Source organism: Salvelinus namaycush, chromosome 2 (genome assembly GCF_016432855.1).
Source record: "Salvelinus namaycush isolate Seneca chromosome 2, SaNama_1.0, whole genome shotgun sequence".
Classification (NCBI taxonomy): Eukaryota; Metazoa; Chordata; class Actinopteri; order Salmoniformes; family Salmonidae; genus Salvelinus; species Salvelinus namaycush.
In genome coordinates this window covers 56,945,321-56,965,743 of record NC_052308.1, presented here as the reverse complement: position 1 = coordinate 56,965,743, position 20,423 = coordinate 56,945,321, and the positions used below count along the sequence as shown (strand labels likewise).

Below are 20,423 nucleotides of genomic sequence, written 5' to 3'. Positions count from 1 at the left end.
AATTCTCGATTTGGACGACATATCCTCTGCTGTCAACCGTTGTGAATGTACACTGACCGGTCCGCACCCTGTACACGTTATTGGATATACCGAGGGGTGACAAATCAAGAGACCTCTCGAGTTCCCCTTCGTACAAGATCCTGCACCTCATCATGAACCTAGATATCCATTTAGGATCTAACTGGGCGAATACATCACTGCGGGAGCCGAACAAGCTCGAGAGTTCATCTTCCGTGAGTCGGCTCTTTCGCCACTTGAGACAGGTGTAGATGTAGAAGATGTACTTATCACACATACGAACAAGAGGTCTCGCACTACACCTGTTGGGCCTCATAGCAACGATAGAGTTGTATCCAGCACTACCGGGTACGCTTGTATCAATGCAATGGTCAGCGTGAAGGAACCCCTTTCGCTCTGGAAGAGGGCTGACACCTTTGATCATTCTCTCCCCTTGAGAGACACCTTGACCAGAGTGGTTACAGATATCTTCTCAAAGTACGAAAATGTATTCAGGGACGAGGCGATGTCCTTTGCGAGGCCGGACTCAGCTCTGTCCACCTGTCCCCTGGACTCTGTAAAGGAAGACACGGTGAAATCAATGGAACGAGGCTCTGTGACATATGAACATGAGAGTGAGAAGGAGCATGAGTTCCACGACGTCAGTATGAGTTCAGAATATTCCCTTGATCATGTACCTAGGAACCCGCTCAGAGTTATAAGTTTTGGTGGAAATAGCGACAGCGAAGAGAGTATGTCAATAGCCTGCTCCGACCAGGGCAACGACCACGATTACTACTACGACCACCACAATGACGAGGACACTCCCGGAGCGGGGCAGATGTCCATTCCGTCGCGGAGAGTTACAAAGTGGACCTCGGGAGACCTAGAGAGAGAAAAGCCGCACGGAGGAGGACGTGGCGTTCGATCGACCGGTTCCAAACGTAGATGCATGCGATGCGAAGCCTATGACTCCCACTGTAAGGCAGCAGCTGAGAACTACAGACGGACACTCGCCAGCTATACCAAGACAGTGTCTGAGCTTATGATAGGCTTCAAGAAGGTCCTAGAAAGGTACCCAGAGCTTAGAGTCGATTCGAGCGACAATCATCTCCACTACATGGTGCAGGCTGCACTGGGGCGTAACAACCTCGTACAGGAGATGGTTCGCCTGGCTGCGAAGAGACAAGCTATAGATGTTGTCAAAACAGAGCCTGGTCTTCAAGATGGTAAGTGCAACAGTGACATTGTTGCCGTACACGAAGCCCTCAACACGTGCTATACCGACAGCGAGACGCTCAGGATGATCCTCCAACGCTACACCAATCTGTACGTTCGGTACATAGAGGTGTGGAGAGAGATGTGTTCCAAGGTGTCAAAGGACATCACGGTGATGGAGTTTATCAACCTGACTCAGGACAGGCCTGGTTTAAGCCACGGGGAGCCTTGGTCTGAGGCAAAGGCCTACGTGGCTCGCATGCTACACAAGGTGGGTTCTATCACCCCAAGGGGCGTGGGAGAAGCTTGCGCCCGGGCGCTGAAGAATATAGATTACAACCTCTCGACAGCGCCTAGGGATTTTGAGAAACGTAAAGGGCTCGTTGACGCCGCGATACGGGACATTCGCAGTCGTTTAGACAGCAGTTCAGCAACTTGGAGTTGGGACTCGTGCATGACCGACCTACACTTTGACATCCGCTGCGACCTCACGGTGCTGGAGGACCTGGTCGGAGCCGGTGAGATCTCTGTGAAGACTTTGCTTTACGAGAGGTCTATGCTTGTCTCCCAAGTGAGAAAGATGATCAGGAACCAGGGCTCTCTCGAGCTGCAGGTCGGTCAGGTTCAATCAGAGCTCAGAGACTCGATATCTCGGTGCCGGTACGCCGAGATGAAGGCTTTGCAGTGACCAACCCTGCCGACTAGGAGGCAATGTTGGAGCGGCGTGTGTAGGTACTAATCTAGCACTTGTATCCAGGATAGGGCTCGTAAAGCATGGATTCAGATTGTGATTACCTGCTCTACAGCAGAGGAGAAGATACCCGAGATGGCGACGATGTCGACTACGAGTCATGTCTACACTGTTCCGATTATTGGAGTCAGGCAGAGTCAATACGAAATACGGGCATACACAATAGCCTCGAAGTAACCTTCCAAGTGGCGCGGACCGGGAGCATGGTACCTTACGTGGAGGTGTTGGAAAATACCGACCAGGCAGCTCGGGTCAAATGTACATCATTTGAAAACTCTGAGACTCCCATATTCTACGTAAACAATAGCACGGTTATATCCCTACAAGGTGCGATACATATGCAGGACGTGTCGCCGAACGGCACATGGCTATCTGCAAAGGACACATGTATCCACTCGGTACTGAGGTTGAGGCTCGCGGGTCTGATCTGCACACATATGCCAGAACTAAACAGAATAGTCCTTGAACAAAAAAACGACGACGGGCTACTGTATCTGGCACACAAGTGGCTGTTGAGCAAAAACAACATGAACGAAGGCATAGAGTTATTCGGACCCTTTGTCTGCGACGCCATGCTGGCTCCGGTGCTTCATGAAATCCTTCGTTCAGATTGGATTGAAGAGCGCAAGGAATTAACCGATAACAACAACGAGCTGAAGCTAGGATGGGCCCAGGAGTTTTATGATTTGAACAGTGTCATGAAGAACAAGACCGGGTCAATGGTATTTGCTCACCATGGAACATGTCCGATCAAACCCAAACATGTGTACAGTTACAGATTGGTAACGTTCATCTTGGACAAGATGAGATGGTGCGGCTACACTCCTTGGTCCGCTGTGCAGGCAGTGCGCAACTCTGAAGACCGCATGAGAAAACTCACCTGTGTCCAATGTAAGAGTCGGCTCCTGGCATCGTGTGTGTTTCTCATGGAGTGTGCCGCTGTGGAGGCGTCTCGGCAGCGGGACTGGCTGGTGCGAAACGAAGCTGTGATTCAACTGTGCTGGCTCCTGTATCACATCCACATGCCTAAGCCTAAGGGGTGTCGTGTCGATGACTTGCTAGAAGCGTGGACAGAGTGCACCGTGATACACTCAGCAAGGTACCAGGACTACAAAGAGAAGGCGGCATCGTCTGACCTAGAGGCTCTCGTTGTGATGTTCGCCAATGATCACCTGCCAGGTGGACCCAAAACAGACAAAGGCAAGCTCTCCCAGGTCAGTTGCGACAACGGTGGCCCCTATCCCAACCAAGAGCTGTTACAATTCATTATTCAAAACGACAGGTTCTCCCCTAAGCGAGAGACTGTCGTGTACCCGATTAGAAGCGAGGACGACGTCAACATCTGCACAGCCGTGGACGTACTACCCAAGGCCCCAGATAATATGGAAGCCAGAGCCCAAGAGGTAGACGTGATAGCACGAGCCCTAGTGCTGTGCTTCCCTAGAGTGGCCGCATCAGCTCTGGACGATCTCACGTTGAGGACTCCTAACACTGTAAGGTTCTCAGCTAGAATATGGCCCGTCTTTGTCAACTCCACCAGGGCGTGTTATCAGCTTTTCAAAGCCCTGGCCCTCCCTGTGTCACCCAGCCCCGTGTACACTCTCGAGCTGCTAGCGAGAGGGTGGAGATGCATAAGGTCAGATATATTAGAACGTTTCATACCCATGAGCACCGGGGGCCATGTCAAGGTCAGCTATGAGCATTACACAAAGCACCTTTTGGGCCCAGTCAACACTCTACTCGGTCTCAGGCTGATAAGTGAATCAGAAAAGAACCTAACCATCAAGCTGTTGCACAAAGGGTTGCTACCTTGTTTTGCGGCAGAGGGTGACAGCGCGCCTGATCGACTCGTGAGCTCTACCATAGCTTTAACGTTCGCAGCATGCGGGGAACGCGTGTTTGAGTTGTCCAAGGATGACGACACCACAGGCTCGCACCTCACAGTTACCTCAGCTGGGTTGTTGTACTTCGCAGCCTGGTACGTGCTGGTGTACATTGGGGCGTTGCATATGCAACCCACGTTGAAGAATCGCTTGTCCCGAACCGGCTCGGATGCTGACAAACACCTATGCCTATCTCTGAACCTTGAGCGCCTGTCGAATGGATCGTACAATTGCAACGTCCTTGACGTTAGAGAAATCGTACAGGCTCTAAGGATTGTGTTCTGCGACCTGCTCGACACGGGCACCTTACTACGCGTTGCAGAGCTATACGTTCCGGAACTGCTAGTGCAGCTGCCCTACGCTAGGATTCTTAACTTAATTCCGAACAGCGTCAAGAGCGCAATAGAGAGCCGAGACAGGTGGTTCGTCAAGGAGCACGGGGACGGCTCCTACCTAGAACAACAAGAACCACCCTTCGCGTACCTTGGCACTCTGGCCCACGGGTTTCACAGTAGCATCAAGGGTAGCTTAACTAGGTGTCACGCTAGACCGATTGCGCAGTCCCTTCAAGGACCTGAAATCGATTTTGACCCGTGGTGCAACTCGCTTTGGGTTTGTAATGAGGGCCAGGATCAGTCAGACCTCGAGTATGCTCTAAGCATAGCAATCAAGGACGACGGGGAGGAGAGCTATTACAATCTAGATCCCCTTGAAGAAACTCATACCTCAGGTGGCAGCTGTGCCTCTGAGCTAAATGTCTCCCTTTCACCAGACCTTCACGCTCAATCTAGGGAAGATGAGGCGCTTGAGGTAACTGAACGAGGCGATGCCATACAACATCGTCGGTTATGCAAAGGGCTACTGGTGGAGAATGTAGATCATCTGGGGTTTGAAAAAGGCCACAGATTCCTAACCATGACACAGTTGAGCCACGGATTAGACACCAAGTCATCTGTTTCAGCAAGCGTAATGAAATCCCCTTGCATGGGAAACATAGCCTCCACTGTGTATACGAAGACGGCGGGCAGCGTGGACTTGAGCAAATGTCTCATGTCTCATCATACACTTATAGAGGCACTGTGGGCCCTCTTCATGTACTCGAAGAGTGGCCCAGTGACAACATCAGGGGGGCCAGTCTTGACTGGCACTACTGCACCTGAGGAACCATACACTCCCGAATCTCTGGCCGTGATGGTACACCTAGCAGTGAAAAGTTTCTGTGTCGAAACTGTCACGTCGCTTGGAGTCTGCAATGACATACGTAAAATGTACAATAGCCCGTGCCATGAAGAGTCCCAATTTATACCCATCACGGCAATTGTAGGTGGCCTGTTTGGAGTCAACGTAGAGGTAAACGTCGACGGCTTCAATTATTATATCACGAACAAACACTATCGTGGCATGTGGGCTCCCGGTTCCATCTGCTACAATAAGGGAGTCTGGCACGTGATGGGCAAAGACCTGCCACTAGCCATGTTGATACCCCATGAGACGCCTACATCTTACTGCTATCACACAGGTACATTAGGAGCCTACGTCAGGCTGAACAACCTTAAGGTTGTCACAGTGCCATCCGATAACTACTGCGGATTCCACACTGTAGCTGCACTAGTGGGTTTATTCAGAGACAATGACAATGAAAAGGGGTACTGCGATCTTCGCAAAACGATGGTCAGTGAAACCTCAGAATATATGATAAGGAATAAGAATGACCCCGGAATCGCAGTGTACCTAGAAATTAATAAATGTACCAGCCACCAGCGTCTGACTGATTATCTCATGCAGCGGAATAGGTGGTTGAGCGTCGATGAAGTTACCTTCATGCTCATGGCATACAAAAAGCTCCCAGTTGTGATTACAGAACACTCCTACCCCATCTATGAGCTAGGGTGTGCTCATGTCCTTATCAAAGGCAATCATTATGAACCTGTGGTACATGTTTAAGCCTCACATCTTTATTAGATGCTAGAGGTTATATATGATGATGTCTTGCTACCTATTGTGTTTGAATGATATGAGATCAATGTGAAATAAACAACCACTGAGACACACTCTACTATGGTATTCCATCTTTAATGTACATATCATAAACACGGGACTACAATTGAAGTATCATAACGCACAGACAGTTTGAAATTACCACGAGGAACACACATTGAAACCATAAGCTACTCTCTATACATCTCAGTATACATTATAATACACGCTGTGTTCTTCTAACACTAGTCTAGGACTGCTGTCCTGTGCACCATGAAGCTCTTGGTTGTCCTTACAAGGTACATTCACAGCAACAGGGAAAGGTCCTTGTGAGACTGCAGCCAATGGGCTGTGTGAGACTGCAGGCAATGGTCCTTGTGAGACTGCAGGCAATGGTCCTTGTGAGAATGCAGCCAATGGTCCTTGTGAGACTGCAGCCAATGGGCCTTGTGAGACTGCAGCCACTGAGACACACTCTACTATGGTATTCCATCTTTAATGTACATATCATAAACACGGGACTACAATTGAAGTATCATAACGCACAGACAGTTTGAAATAAACACAAGGAACACACATTGAAACCATAAGCTACTCTCTATACATCTCAGTATACATTATAATACATGCTGTGTTCTTCTAACACTAGTCTAGGACCGTTTTCCTGTGCACCATGAAGCTCTTGGTTGTCCTTACAAGGTACATTCACAGCAACAGGGAAAGGTCCTTGTGAGACTGCAGCCAATGGGCTGTGTGAGACTGCAGCCAATGGGCCTTGTGAGACTGCAGCCAATGGGCCTTGTGAGACTGCAGCCAATGGGCCTTGTGAGACTGCAGCCAATGGTCCTCGTGAGAATGCAGCCAATGGTCCTTGTGAGACTGCAGCCAATGGTCCTCGTGAGACTGCAGCCAATGGGCCTTGTGAGACTGCAGCCAATGTGCCTTGTGAGACTCTAGAAGCTTGGTTCGGGCCACCTAGGCAAGCCAAGGATAACATTTTCTTGGGCTGTAGAGCTTTAGCTATGCGACCTTCTGGCACGTGAGTGTTACCCTTAAACACATGTGATACCTCAGCCAGTGCTGGAACCCTTTCGAGAACGGGCTCCACTATAGTAACATTGTTCCATTTGAAACACTGGTTGTGAATCTGTATGTAGAACGGCCCGTAGGGTTGAACGTTTGCTCCCACAGTGTGCAGGTCCATATCTTCGTACTTGCCAGAGCCTAGTATTGTCTCCCAAGTACTAGCTACGGACATCGCCTCGGTTGTGAACGCACACAGGTTGTACACAGTATACAGTAGGTTGTCAGTATCAGGGTAGACACAATATGTAAATCTATTAGCAAAAGGCACCACTTTTCTAACTCCATCAGTTTCTTACTCCATCAGGTGCTATCACAAATTCGACCAAATAAAGATATAAATAGCCACTAACCAAGAAACAAATTCATCAGATGACAGTCTGATAACATATTTATTGTATAGCTTATGTTTTGTTCGAAAAATTTGCATATTTCATGTATAAACATAGTTTACATTTCAGCTACAATCAGAAATTGCACCGAAAGCAGCCATAATATTTACAGACACCAACGTCAAATAGCTAATTACTCTCATAAACATTTCTGAAAAATTCATAGTGTGCAGCAATTGAAAGACAGGCATCTGTGATTCCAAACAATATTTCCGATTTATTAAATGTTTTACAGCGAAAACAAAATGTAACGCTATATTAGCAAGCCCAATAGACAGAAATACTTGGGCGCCCACCCAGTTCACATGCCACGACAGATATATGAAATAACATCATAAAGCGGGTCTTACTTTTGCTGATCTTTCATCAGAATGTTGAACAAGGTGTCCTCTGTCCAGATGAGTCGTTGTTTGGATTCAGAATGGCAAATTTCCCTCTTCAATTAGCATTGGCACTAGCCGAGTGGCACATTCTCTCCAACGTAATCAAAGTCAGAGGACGGAACACGGCAAAACTCCCGAAAAATGTCAATAATCTGATTAAACTATATTGAAAAAACATACATTACTGATGATATGGTCACATGTATCAAATAAAATCCGAGCCGGAGATGTTAGTCATCCATTACGGCAGCAAAACAGAAGGCAATCGCACTTCCAAGTCGCGCGCTTCAGAGTACCGGAAGTGGACGGTCACGTCATACAAAGAGCTTGTATTCCACCCAGACACAAGATAAACACAAAATTTCTCCTCTCACATCATCTTGACACCCAGAGGAAGGCGTATGGAGTGTAAGTAGACTCCTAAGTGTCAAGACCATGTATAGGCATCAAGTTGAAAAGAGCATAACTGTCTCTGGACAGGAATAGGCATGTCCCGTCTTTTCCCCTTTTGCCTGCCTTCTGTATGAAAGAGACTTGCGTAGCTTTCAACCAAAATATTCTTCACATTACCTGGTAGAAAGTGAAACAATCCCAGCTGGTCCATTGTCCTGTGAATGGTAGCTAAACCTTCTGTGTCTCCCCCCATTGGATCCCGATTTTGCCACACGTATATAGTGTCGACTATGCACCCAATGAAGTCCACTCTGAATCCAGTACTCCCTCGCCATATCCTCGCAGGTTGTATAGACTTCATGGTGAAGCCCAGAACCCGGAGAGTTAGGATCTGTACTCGTAGGAGGCATTGTAGTACATAGTAGGCAAGGATGAACTTTTCCGTCTCGGTCATAATGTTCGTTCCATTCACACACCCTAGGTTCCACTCTCCGACTGCCTCTCCAACAAACACCCCTACCCCTGAGTGGTCGGTAAAGGGGACTGTCATCATATGCAGGGCGAAGGTCCTGCTCACGAAGGGGTGCACCTGGAGAGAGGTGTGCATGTCCAAGATATCTTGTAGAAGTTTCCCATCGGCAAACACCCTGTGTACCAACAGACCGGTTACGTTTTGGATGGTACAGACTGCTCCCAGGTACAAGGTGTCTGAACTTCTAACCATCAGTAGTTTGCGGCAATCATCCTTAGTCAGAGTTGGGTAGGCGCTGATAATCAGCTCGACGTGTTTAAATCCCTTATTCGGAGGGGTCGCTACATTCACCGTTTGGTACGTTTGAATGTGAGTCTCACAGCTCAGTGTACTACGGGGAATCCTGCTTCTGTAACTCATGTGGACAGGATAGCTCAGGTTACTATAGCATGGTGTAATGGATTCAACACCAAGCTTCCAGTTTATTTTATGACGCTTTGGATCACTGCGTAACAGTCCTACAACCGCGGGCAGATCTTTCGGTGTCACCCAACCATTGCACTGTGGTGGATGTGTCAGATCTACACAAGGATTAGTTATGGGGCTGACATGCTTCGGGGCCAGGTTTATCACTTTATCCTTCGACCTTGCTTCTTCCATACCGGCACATGTGACATAGACCATCTGCTGGTATTGTGGAATTCCCATGGTCATCAGGGTGGCTTTGTTAAACCCAATCGATTTCCACCGTGAGTTAAATTTCATGAAGTCATCCATTTGGCCCCCTACGAATTCAAAACCTGTGTCCATGTCCGGATGCACATTATCTTCATCGGTTAGCCCTCTGTCAACATTCACTTGCAGACTATCTCCCACCACCATAGGTATCTTTAGCCGAGACGGGCCTGGTTTGGCATAGTATATACACTCTTCCCCCTGATGGGTCATCTGCTGATTCGTCTGCTGATTCATCTGGGGTACATCAGGTTTTTGGAATACATGTACCATACCTAGAGCAGGCTTTTGAGACACAAGGGCTACGTTCTCATCACACGGAATCTGCGGCTTTTGCTGTTGATACTGTGACAGAGTCAGTCCACTGGCATTGTCTATGGTCGCAGCCCGTAATCCGTTATGTATAGTCCTCTTGAGCATGTGAGGATTAGAACTATAATGCTTTTCGAAACAATCAAACAGAAAGGTAGCAACGTCTGAATAACCAGCACTGTATTCAGGTTTGGTGCTGGTGTAGAAGTCGTTCTTGATGCTATAACGGGAGCCCGTGTCAGACTGTATCCTTGAACTGATGAACCTCTCAGAAGCAAGGCTGTCAGGGTGTCCCAGAAGGAATGCCCCGATGTCATCCCTTAAACCCTGGTGTGTAGATGTTTCTCCTTGGATCAGTTGCTCGAAGTACACATTCTCGCTTCTAGTGTCTGCAGTCAAGTGTAGGTCTGTCGAGATCTCTGGCAGAGGCTCGTTCTCCACATCACAATCGGACTGTCTGACGTTGTAGGCGTCAAGGTACATGGTTTTTGTCCCTTTGGCAGATGTTGGAAGAGCGGAGGACCTTGAGGAGCCAGCAGGTTCCCGGATAACCTCTCTGCTTAGCATTTGTATGGGGTTTACAGCATTATCTGAGTCATCAAGGTGAAGCGTCTTTTGTGCAAGGTCAGATATAACCCTGCTGATAGAGCGCTTATTCTTGCGTCCGCCTCCTGCAGCACTGTAAGAGGAGTCATAGGAGCTCACAGCTGAGTCATTACATGACAAACGGTTCCAAACCGGGCTTGGGTTGCCAGTTGACAACACACTACATAATCCCAGGCAGGCCTCTGGTTTAGGCGTAGTAAAGGTCTTGTGTAACTCTCTGATACGGACAGCTTCATCTTCCCTCAGCAATTCTATAACGCTGACATACAGGGGTTCTCGGAAGCCCAGAGCTTGCAGCCTACCCTTTAGAGCTTTGTGAGATCTTGATTTTTCACCTAACCATACATGAGGAATATCGACGTTGCTCATATCTCTCAATCCCGCTTCATGTGGTTCAAGTTTGGACCATGTATGGTCATTCACCAGACCGGTCCTGCAGAAATCACAGATGTTCACAATGGACAAGGCCCGCTCTCTGCAGCCGTGTCTCTCCTCTGTAGCCGAGACCAGGTACTGTCCTGCGAGCACTGGGTCTTTGGCGTTTGACAATGACCCTCCCGAGCCCCAGTACTTCTTCAGCTCCTGCCGTTTGTTCTGTACAACCTGGTCACAGTCGACGTGAGCGTACAACATAGCCAATGCCAAGCTAGCACACGCCATGCGGAAGGTGTCCTCATCCTCGGTATGGTTCGAAGACCTATACATCCTGGGCAAGGAGACGAATGGCAACAACGATAGCACGTCTCCGGTCTCCTTGTGGACAAGGAACACTGTAGCGAGTTTCGGCTCTCCACCCTCCGGTCCGGTATAAAGTTTTCTAGGAGGCCTCTTGTCTAGCTGACACATGTCTCTAAGAGAGCCCATTACTCCTAGGCAGACCTTGCGGATGATAAACGCAGGCCCATTGTCTGGCCGTTTGCTTTTCACGCTTGCCATCCAAGAGCTCAAGGTCTGCCATTTGAACTGGAGAGTTGTCACGATATGCAATATCACAGCGGTGGCATGCCCCACATCTTCCAATAATAGACAATCAAGCCTGGGTTCCAGTAGGGTGCTACATTGCATGGTGTCTGCATGAACGCTTACGAGGAGGCCAGAGTCAGAGCCATTAAGCACAGAGTGATTCGGCTTCTTGCTGCACACCCTTACAGCCGAATGTAGAATGTCTTCAATGTGCAACCTGGGGATTGGAAGACTCAAACAGTGCGTAGACACCTGTCCCTCAGTCAGTGTAGCTGTTCTGGGTGACAGATCTAAAGTGTTGGATAAGGTTTTCGGGTTTCTCTCCAATATCTCGTGGCATAGACAGTGCTTCGCCAGGAATGTGTATAGAGGTTCAGGTTTTCTGTTTAGAAAAGGGTCATTCCTTGGGTTCCATGTAGCCATCCCTGTGTGCAACTCGAGATACGAAGGGATAGACATGTTAAGTTTCCTGGTACTTCGTCTGTCTTGAAATCTCCACCATAGCTTCAAAAACCTGAATGAATCGGCATCTTTTTCGAAGACCTTGGTACTCGTTTCTTCTTTGAGGTGATTGAACACATAGCTAGCGATACTGTGTCTAGCAGAAGCGGTGTCATGGAACAGGTAGCGTTTGTTGCGCACAAGGTCCAAAAACAACAGTACAAAGTAAGGGGTGTGCATAACAGCCAGGTGCTTCAAGCGACTTAGGTTCAAGTCCTCCCCAGGAATCCAGCCTTGGGAAAGTTTTGTATTTGTATTGACTAAGTTATACTTTAACCGTTGTGCATCTACGGTCACCAATATGTACTTGCACAGTAAGCAAAGATCCCCTAACGTGTGAGAGAAAAACGTACTTAGCCCCACGGGGCCCGGTACATTGTCGGGATGGTAGTAGAAGTCATGATGTTGGCGTGATATGGTTGTGGAACACGAAGCCTGCTGCTGCTGCTTTGCCCCGTGGCAGTACAAGTAGTCGATGGCCTCGCCTGTAGATTGGAATGGTTCACAGTGGTCGAGAGCTCCCTGGTGAAGAGCTGCCGCTATAGTTTTCCACTTCACCACCTCATCCTGGCAATCCATTATGGATACTACAAACAATAGCAGATAGGGATTATGGGTTTAATACCGATCATAGACCTTGTTGTTAGAACACAAATTGCATAGGGCTCTGACATGTCCTACACTACCTCCAGTTATGTAAATATCATATAATATCGTGCCTCGTGTGTGTGTGTGTGTGTGTGTGTGTGTGAGAGTGTGTGATGTGTGTGTGAGAGTGTGTGATGTGTGTATGTCAGGGTATTTTGTAGGTACATGGGAATGTTCACAGTTTGAACATGTGCAGAGTGGTGTCATTGTCCATGACTGTGTGGGATAACATCATCTTGTATTTCATCTCCCCGGCATGATAGTATAGGGTATGCTGCACCGCAATAGCCAAGCAACTAGTTCCATCCTTCGACAGTGCCCACTCTAGCAGGGAGCTCTTAAACTCCTCTGTTAGTGACGGGGTGATCCCGTACCTAACCCCGCAACTAAACGGTGTGGGTTGACAGTATCCCAAAGCGGGTAACTCGTACCAAAATGCAAACGCTGAGACGTTTTCACAGGGGGAGCCTATTCTACTTCTACCTTCAGACACCATGCCGATTGCGTTTCTGGCCAATGTAAAATCGCCCACGAAGTGCGTGTGTATGAAAAACGAGGTTGTGCTACTCGGAGGTTGTGGTAGAACGCCTGGGAACGTTTCCATGTCCATCAGTATGTACCTTACACCGTACGCTTCACGTTTGTAGTCTATAAGTTGCACCTCTTTCGGTAGTTCGTTGGAGAGGCCGAATATCCACGTGAGAACCTGACACTCGATGTCTTGGAATGTGGAGTTGTGGTTGGACCACACTACGGCTTGCAGTCCTTTCACTCTGGGTATGGCCTTGATGCAAGCGGTTTTAGTGTGGAACCCCTTCCACCGTAGATCGATGACACACACTCGTTCTGTCCGCATCGCCACCTCGTGGTGCTCGCATGCGACAGCTGTAATCGGTGCACAGCCCTCAATTATCCCCAGGGCTCTAGCCTCTCCGAACATTCTGTTACCGTACTCGGGTACGGACATGGCAAGGTTGCGGTTGATCACGTAAAGGGCGCTAAAGTTGTCACGCCCTGGGAACATCTCTACGGTAATGGAACTGGGTAGGCCTTCCCGGCTTATGAAGGGCTCGGACTGACTGACAAAGTTGAACTGTTCCACAACAGTCAAGGGCCTCTCCACTGTGCAGCCAAAGTGAGGCGGGTGGGTCCTGTACACGTACAGACCCGAAGGGAGACTTTGAGACTTTCTCAGCTGATACACAATCACCGTGTCACAGCACTTTGGGTATTTGTAACTTCGATTTTGCATCAGCCACCTGTACGCCGTCACTACGTTGTCAATTTCGTAGGCCCAGAGGGTTCTGGCGGTGCACCTGGACCCCCCATTGTTCCCGCCTCTCCCTCCGCCCCTTGGTCTTTTACTGAGGGCTTTGGCTGGGTCATTGTCTACAAAAGGAGAGATGTTACGTCCTTCCGACATGTCCTTGCTCTGGTCCACGGACACACAAGAGGAAGACTCACAAGAGCACTGACTGTCCCGCGACGCGTACCCAAGCAACAGCTCCGTTGTGTTTCTAAAGTTGTATTTGTGAGCTTGGCAAGGCTTAACCATGTCTTCTGTCAGATCACTCAACCGTACACCTTCCGCTCCCGGTACATATATCTTGTCACCTATCACAGGGACAGGATCCAGCGTTAGCGCCTTGTACAGCGGACAGCACAGACCTGCCGGCTCCATCGAAGACAACCCCTTGTTCTCCGGTGATGTTCCAGAGGGCCTGCTGAGAGATTGCGGAAAGAAGCGTACACAGACACTAGTGAGCTCAGTCCGAAAAGCAACAAACCTATACAGGAGAGTATCCACAGTAAAGTATAGAAACATTGGCAAAGTCAATAAGGAGCATGTCAAAGCGTCCAGAGCTAAGTGTCTTGTTTGCCTAGTGTCCTTGGTTAAAAGCAGTAAAGACAGGCAAAGGGCTGGCATTAAACTCCGTTGTCAGTGTAACGTAAGGGTATGCACGACCTGCTTCAGAAACAACCCAATGTGGTATTTGACAACCCCTCACTTCACAACGTGTCCAACCCTACCAGGGTTCATCTGCTCAGTCTGCGCCTGCTTTCAAGGTCTGAAGGAGAAAGTGTGCTGCGTTTGGATGTGCACCAGCTGCTCCTCTGAATGTAGGAAACAGGGCACCTCTTGTTCGAAGTGTTCCCGGAGCTTAGATCCCTGCCCCGGACGTGAGACCCGTAAACTATGGTGCAGCACCACTCTTCCGATTGAGGAGACTGAGAGTCACACTATGGTGGCATATGATGAGGAGAAGATTGCTGATTATAGGGACCTGATCAGACTGCGTGTTTTTGACAAGGTGTCGCAGAGTAGACACTTGTCGACGGCGGATATCAGAACCTTATTCCACGAGTGCTTCGCGCCTCAAGTTTGCACCTGCACGTCTGACAGTGACCGCAACCCAATGTGCTGCAGCTGCACTCCCGTGCTGACCGTGATGCAACTCCTTGCCAACAACCCACGTCCTCTTGTAGCCTCACTAGCAGAGCGTGCTATACCAGGCAGGTCTCTGGCTCGTAACGTGTACGACAGAGCCCTGTTGTTGAGCATGCTAAATGATCATACACTGCCTTTGTGTGCAAACGGACCCTCGTGTAAGGGTATGCTGGTGAATGTTCCGAACACCCCCGAGTCGTTACCCTCACTCATTTCACCAGAGTCTTACAACAACTTTGTGCGGAGCAGAGCAAACCCCGGAGAGTATGAACAGATCAAACCTTGTTGCTGTATCCTCTGTCTCCTTTTCAACCAGTCGGCAGTCGTCTCACAGATGGTCAGTTCCGACCGTCTACACCTAGAGCCACAGCCGATCAGTCCCGTGTATTACTTCAATGTTAAACTGTCCCCTGATGTTGGGATGTCGGAGGTGCGCATAGATACCTATCCAGGTTACCTTGTCAACTTTCAAGGCTCGGTGGGTAGTTACAAGCCTACCTTCTACTACAACTGGAGAGAAATGCTTAAGTTGTTACACAGAGACAATACTGGTAAAATAACCTTATTACCTATACATTGACACAACCCAGGATCTCGGATCACGGTATGAGAGGATAGTGTGTATATATACAGTGTGTTGACCCAAGTACACTTAAGAGCAAGCTCTAAGCAGCTACCCGAAATGTATATTACAGCAATGTTACCTCACTTGGGTGCTCTGGATATGGAACAGCCTCTGTGTCATCCAACCCTTGCTGGTATATACAACTGGTCTTTGTCAGCACCCTATTGTGGCAACACTACCCGTGATGTCCAAAGCGGGCTCGATTATCCAACCGTACACCATATATATACGACAGGGCAAAACTCACCCAACCACATTCAGTCTTGTAAACAAGAAAGCTTGATATATTATTAACAGAAGCTGAGGCGCAGAGCAGAGCCAAAGTGTAGTTGCCTAGTTCACAAGCTGTTCCTGTGTCACATACGGACTACCCCGAAACCATGAATATCCTAACCCGAAAAAGACGAAGCTACATAGAGGATGCCACTGGCAAGATGAAGTTGTTGGACCATATTGCAGATGTTCTCTTTACACAAAGGATGATAAACAATGAAGAGTTAGAACGTATCCAGTCTATACCGGGCACACAGGATAAAGCCCGGACCTTGATCGATACTGCCAGAATGAAGGGAGATATTACTAGTAATACCTTCATGACAACATGGGACAATTACCCTGCATCATCCTCAGACCGAGATGATAATGGTATGTCACCTAAGGAGATACGCCAGATTTTGAACAAGTTAACCCGCGATGATATTGAGTCAATGACGTTTCTTATGAACGAGATAGATATCACGCATCAACAAACCAGCAGTGCTGTGGACCTGGATTATGTGACGGATAGAACCCTGCTAGCAGAAGGTATCGCATTGCGTTATGGAGCGGAAGCCCGGGCAGTGTTAAACATCCTGCTCAGAAAAATCCATCGCAATGACCTGGTGAACCCCGTCAAAGGCAGTGACTACACTCACCTCTCAAGTCAAGTACAACCCGAGATCTTCGCTGCATATGGCAAGGTTATCAATACGCATAAAGGTGCTGTGATGGAGAAGGTGTTGAATATACTGTCTGACCTAGACAGAGGAAATTTGAAAGGATTTGTATGGACATTGAACCTACCAAAGAGCAAGGCTGAGCTTATCAGAAACGCAACTGACCTTGCAAAAGTGCTCAAGGAACATGTGCACCACGACATGGTCAGTTACCTGGATACCATTTACAAAACACTGCGGGAAGCCAAACAGAACAACCTTGCATACCAGTTGAACAACTACATAGTTGGTCTCGGTCGCTAGGAAATCTAGCCAATAGTTCATTATAAACTGTGTTTTCTAAACTGAACAGCGGTAGTTCTAAACTCTGCCATTGCAACATATCTGCATTTCGCTACAGCCTGCTGACATCTAACACTGCTATGCTTTGATTACATACTGGAAAATAAACATATGTGACAACAACGCTTACTGTGCCACTTTCTATATACACAGACACATGCAAACGGCTACACAGAGTACAACTGACTGAAGAATGAAATGCAGCCTTTAGGATAATTCACTTTTTACCAGTAACAATAAAGGTCATTCCTTGTTGGTCCCTTTAATCAAAAACAGATACTCTTTTAAATAGACCTGACACTATGTATTTGGCAGAATCCACATAATCACTCACCTTCATATACATGTGTGACTGGTAGACAAAGCCCTTTCCAATGCTCACAGCCCAGTTGCTTTTGGTGTATGCATGCGGACTGAAAGGCTGCTGGCTGAACAACATGCCTTATAAGGTGACTATGTTTCTGCCTTCTCTAGGTTGGCTACAGCCATAGATGGAATTGCAAGCAGTTACCAACCCTCCCACCCTTGACTCTCAAATAGACAATCTGTAACAGACATAGCCCTAACAGACCTCAGACTTAGTCACAAATGGATAACTCAGCTCTGCTCGGATGAGCCAGTCTGAGCTTTATCCACATAAGAGCAGTTGGACAGCCCAGCAGTGAGCAGAGGTGTCAGCTCCGTTTGGAATTCATCACCAGACCCTTTAGGAACAGTGGTTGGACATATCAAGAGCTATTGGAAGATTTGAGGTTACATGGATACCATTGGAATGGAAGATTCAGCAGTGGTTGGATACGTAACCCAAGGGTGTGACATTTCAACTAGCCTAAGAATAACACCGGTTGGAAGACCCAGCACTGGTTGGTATTGTAGGTGAACAGTGGTTGGGCATACCAACAGCTATTGGAAGAGTTGAGGGAATGGAAGATTCAGCAGGGGTTGGAGGTATCGGTAGCCCATAGAACAGCAGTGGTTGGATACGTAGCCCACGGTGTGACATTTCAACTAGCCTAAGGATAACAGCGGTTGGAAGACCCAGCACTGGTTGGTATTGTAGGTGAACAGTGGTTGGGCATACCAACAGCTATTGGAAGAGTTGAGGGGGTCTGTATACCATGGGAATGGAAGATTCAGCAGGGGTTGGAGGTATCGGTAGCCCATAGAACAGCAGTGGTTGGATACGTAGCCCACGGTGTGACATTTCAACTAGCCTAAGGATAACAGCGGTTGGAAGACCCAGCACTGGTTGGTATTGTAGGTGAACAGTGGTTGGGCATACCAACAGCTATTGGAAGAGTTGAGGGGGTCTGTATACCATGGGAATGGAAGATTCAGCAGGGGTTGGAGGTATCGGTAGCCCATAGAACAGCAGTGGTTGGATACATAGCCCACTGTGTGACATCTCAACTACTAGGTTAGGTCAGGACAACACCTATGTTATGAAACAGGAAAATATCTAGTCTATTTGATGACACATTTTGTGGACTACTTCAAACAGCCTTGACTGGTCTAGGAGGAGCCTCAGCTATATATAAATATCAGTTACACAGACAGTGCTAACTCCAGTGTATATTTTGCAGCTGAACCATGAAGATGGTCCAGTGCTAGTGTCAAGTACTTTTGGAAACAATAACAATTACAAACAATAGACAAGTTACAATGTCACATGACCTTTATTCAACATACAATAACAGAGGTGAATGGTATTACCAGCAACACAATATGGGCCTAGGAGTTGAAGAATATACAGAAATAAGAGAATCAACACCCTCTCCCTTGCGCAACATGCAACAGAGAAGATGGTACGAAAGAGCCGCTAAGGACAGACTTTGTAATACAGAGGACCGCAACACATACCAAAGAGACCGTTTGGTTCCACACAATGTACCTGTTTATCCTAGACACCCCCAACCCTTTCACGTAAGATGTAGGCCTGACAAACAGAGGTTACAACAAGTTAGTCATGACATAGGACTGTCACGGAAGACCAATGTTTACAATAGACCTCCAAAACAGTACAACAGACAGCCACAATCCCTTTGTCACGCTCCTGCTCCTACTCCAGCAAAGGGGAAACGTCATATACCTCCGGACTGGATAGTGCAACCCTGTAACGGACTCTCTGTCAACAAACAACTCAAGAATGGTGAGATGCACGAACGTCATGACAATGGCAGCAGCCGGGCCCAACCTTGCAGTTACGGCAGCCGGTCCAACCCTTGCAGGGATGACAGTAGGTCCCTGAAACGTCGTATACCTCCGGACTGGATACTGCAACCTTTTAACGTTCACCCTGTCGACAAACAACGCAAGACTGGTAAGATACACGGACGTCATGACAATGACAACAGCCAGTCCAACCCTCCCAGGGACGGCAGCCGGTCCAACTCTCCCAGGGACCACAGCCGGTCCAAACCTCCCAGGGACGGCAGCCGGTCCAACCCTCCCAGGGACCGCAGCCGGTCCAACCCTCCCAGGGACGGCAGCCGGTCCAAACCTCCCAGGGACGGCAGAGACATGAACGATAATTCTGTCAACAGTAGGCGAAGCAAAGAACCCAATAAAGTCGTTAAAGCTCAAAAGGTGTGTCCCGAGGTCTCCTGTAGCAATGTCACACTAGCAAGGATTGGTAGATATGACAAGGGGAGTGCTTCACAACGCAACAGCATGCCTAGATCGCATAGATCGCCCACTGGCCCACATCAAAAACGTGGGGATCTGGACAATATTAAGAATAGAGCGGTCGACATGTCCTACAATCAACCTGGTTCTCAGTCCAGCCTTAAGGGGAGTTACAGAAAGAGGACCTGGATGTTCAGCAAGAGACAGCACAACAGTGACAATGTAGACAATATCACATCTGAGGTTCAAAACCATGTCACGGATACCAATGAGGAGGCTGACGTACCTATAGAACCCACTGTAGATGACAGCGATGCTGAAAGTGACCACTGTGGCAGTGGATCTAGGGCTAAAGTAACAACAGAAACAGTTGCAGATGATAGCGGCGATGACAGCTCCAGCACCTCCAGGAGCTCCAGCAGCAGCTCCAGGAGCTCCAGGAGCTCCAGCAGCAGCTCAAGTAGCTCCAGGAGCTCCAGCAGCTCAAGTTCCTCCAGCGTCTCAATTCACAAGCACAATGATGACAAGGATGACTGTCACAGTTCTGCAACCAAACATGTCATACAAAAGGTATCCTCTCGAATTAAACATAGTGTACCTATCAAACTAAAACGTACCAAAGTGTCTGGACTCAAACGGGACCCTGTTTCAGACCCGTATGTATATAATGACCCAGAGCATCAGTATACAGAGGATGATGTGTGTTCTGGGGCTGTATACACTCTATCTAATCCCCCCAAAACAGATGACACAGAGCCTGAGTCGGCCCCATCCGAGGCTACCTCTGCTGAGAACCAGCCCAAGCAACCAGACTCTGCTGCTGAGACCCAACCCAAGCAACCAGACACTGCTGCTGAGATTCAGACACCAGAGACAGACACTGGTAAGACTCAGACACCGGAGCCAGACACCGTTGCTGAGATTCAAACACCGGAGACAGACACCGTTGCTGAGATTCAGACACAGGAGACAGAGTCTGCTGCTGAAATTCAGACACCGGAGCCAGACACCGTTGCTGAGATTCAGACACCGGAGACAGACACCGTTGCTGAGATTCAGACACAGGAGACAGAGTCTTTCAGTCCCTGACAGAGATAATCAAGTCATTTTTTCTCTCACTTCATTTGTATGCC

At 48.3% G+C, this 20,423-nt stretch overlaps 1 protein-coding gene across 1 annotated transcript; it reads left to right on the top strand.

The window, feature by feature from the left end:
* Positions 1 to 18,819: 18,819 nt before the first annotated feature.
* On the top strand, positions 18,820 to 20,379 carry LOC120022327 (suppressor protein SRP40-like). Its single transcript, XM_038966223.1, has 2 exons — positions 18,820 to 19,750; positions 20,036 to 20,379. The coding sequence occupies exons 1-2, from the start codon at positions 18,820 to 18,822 to the stop codon at positions 20,377 to 20,379; spliced, it is 1,275 nt and encodes a 424-aa protein (XP_038822151.1).
* The last annotated feature ends 44 nt before the right edge of the window (positions 20,380 to 20,423 follow it).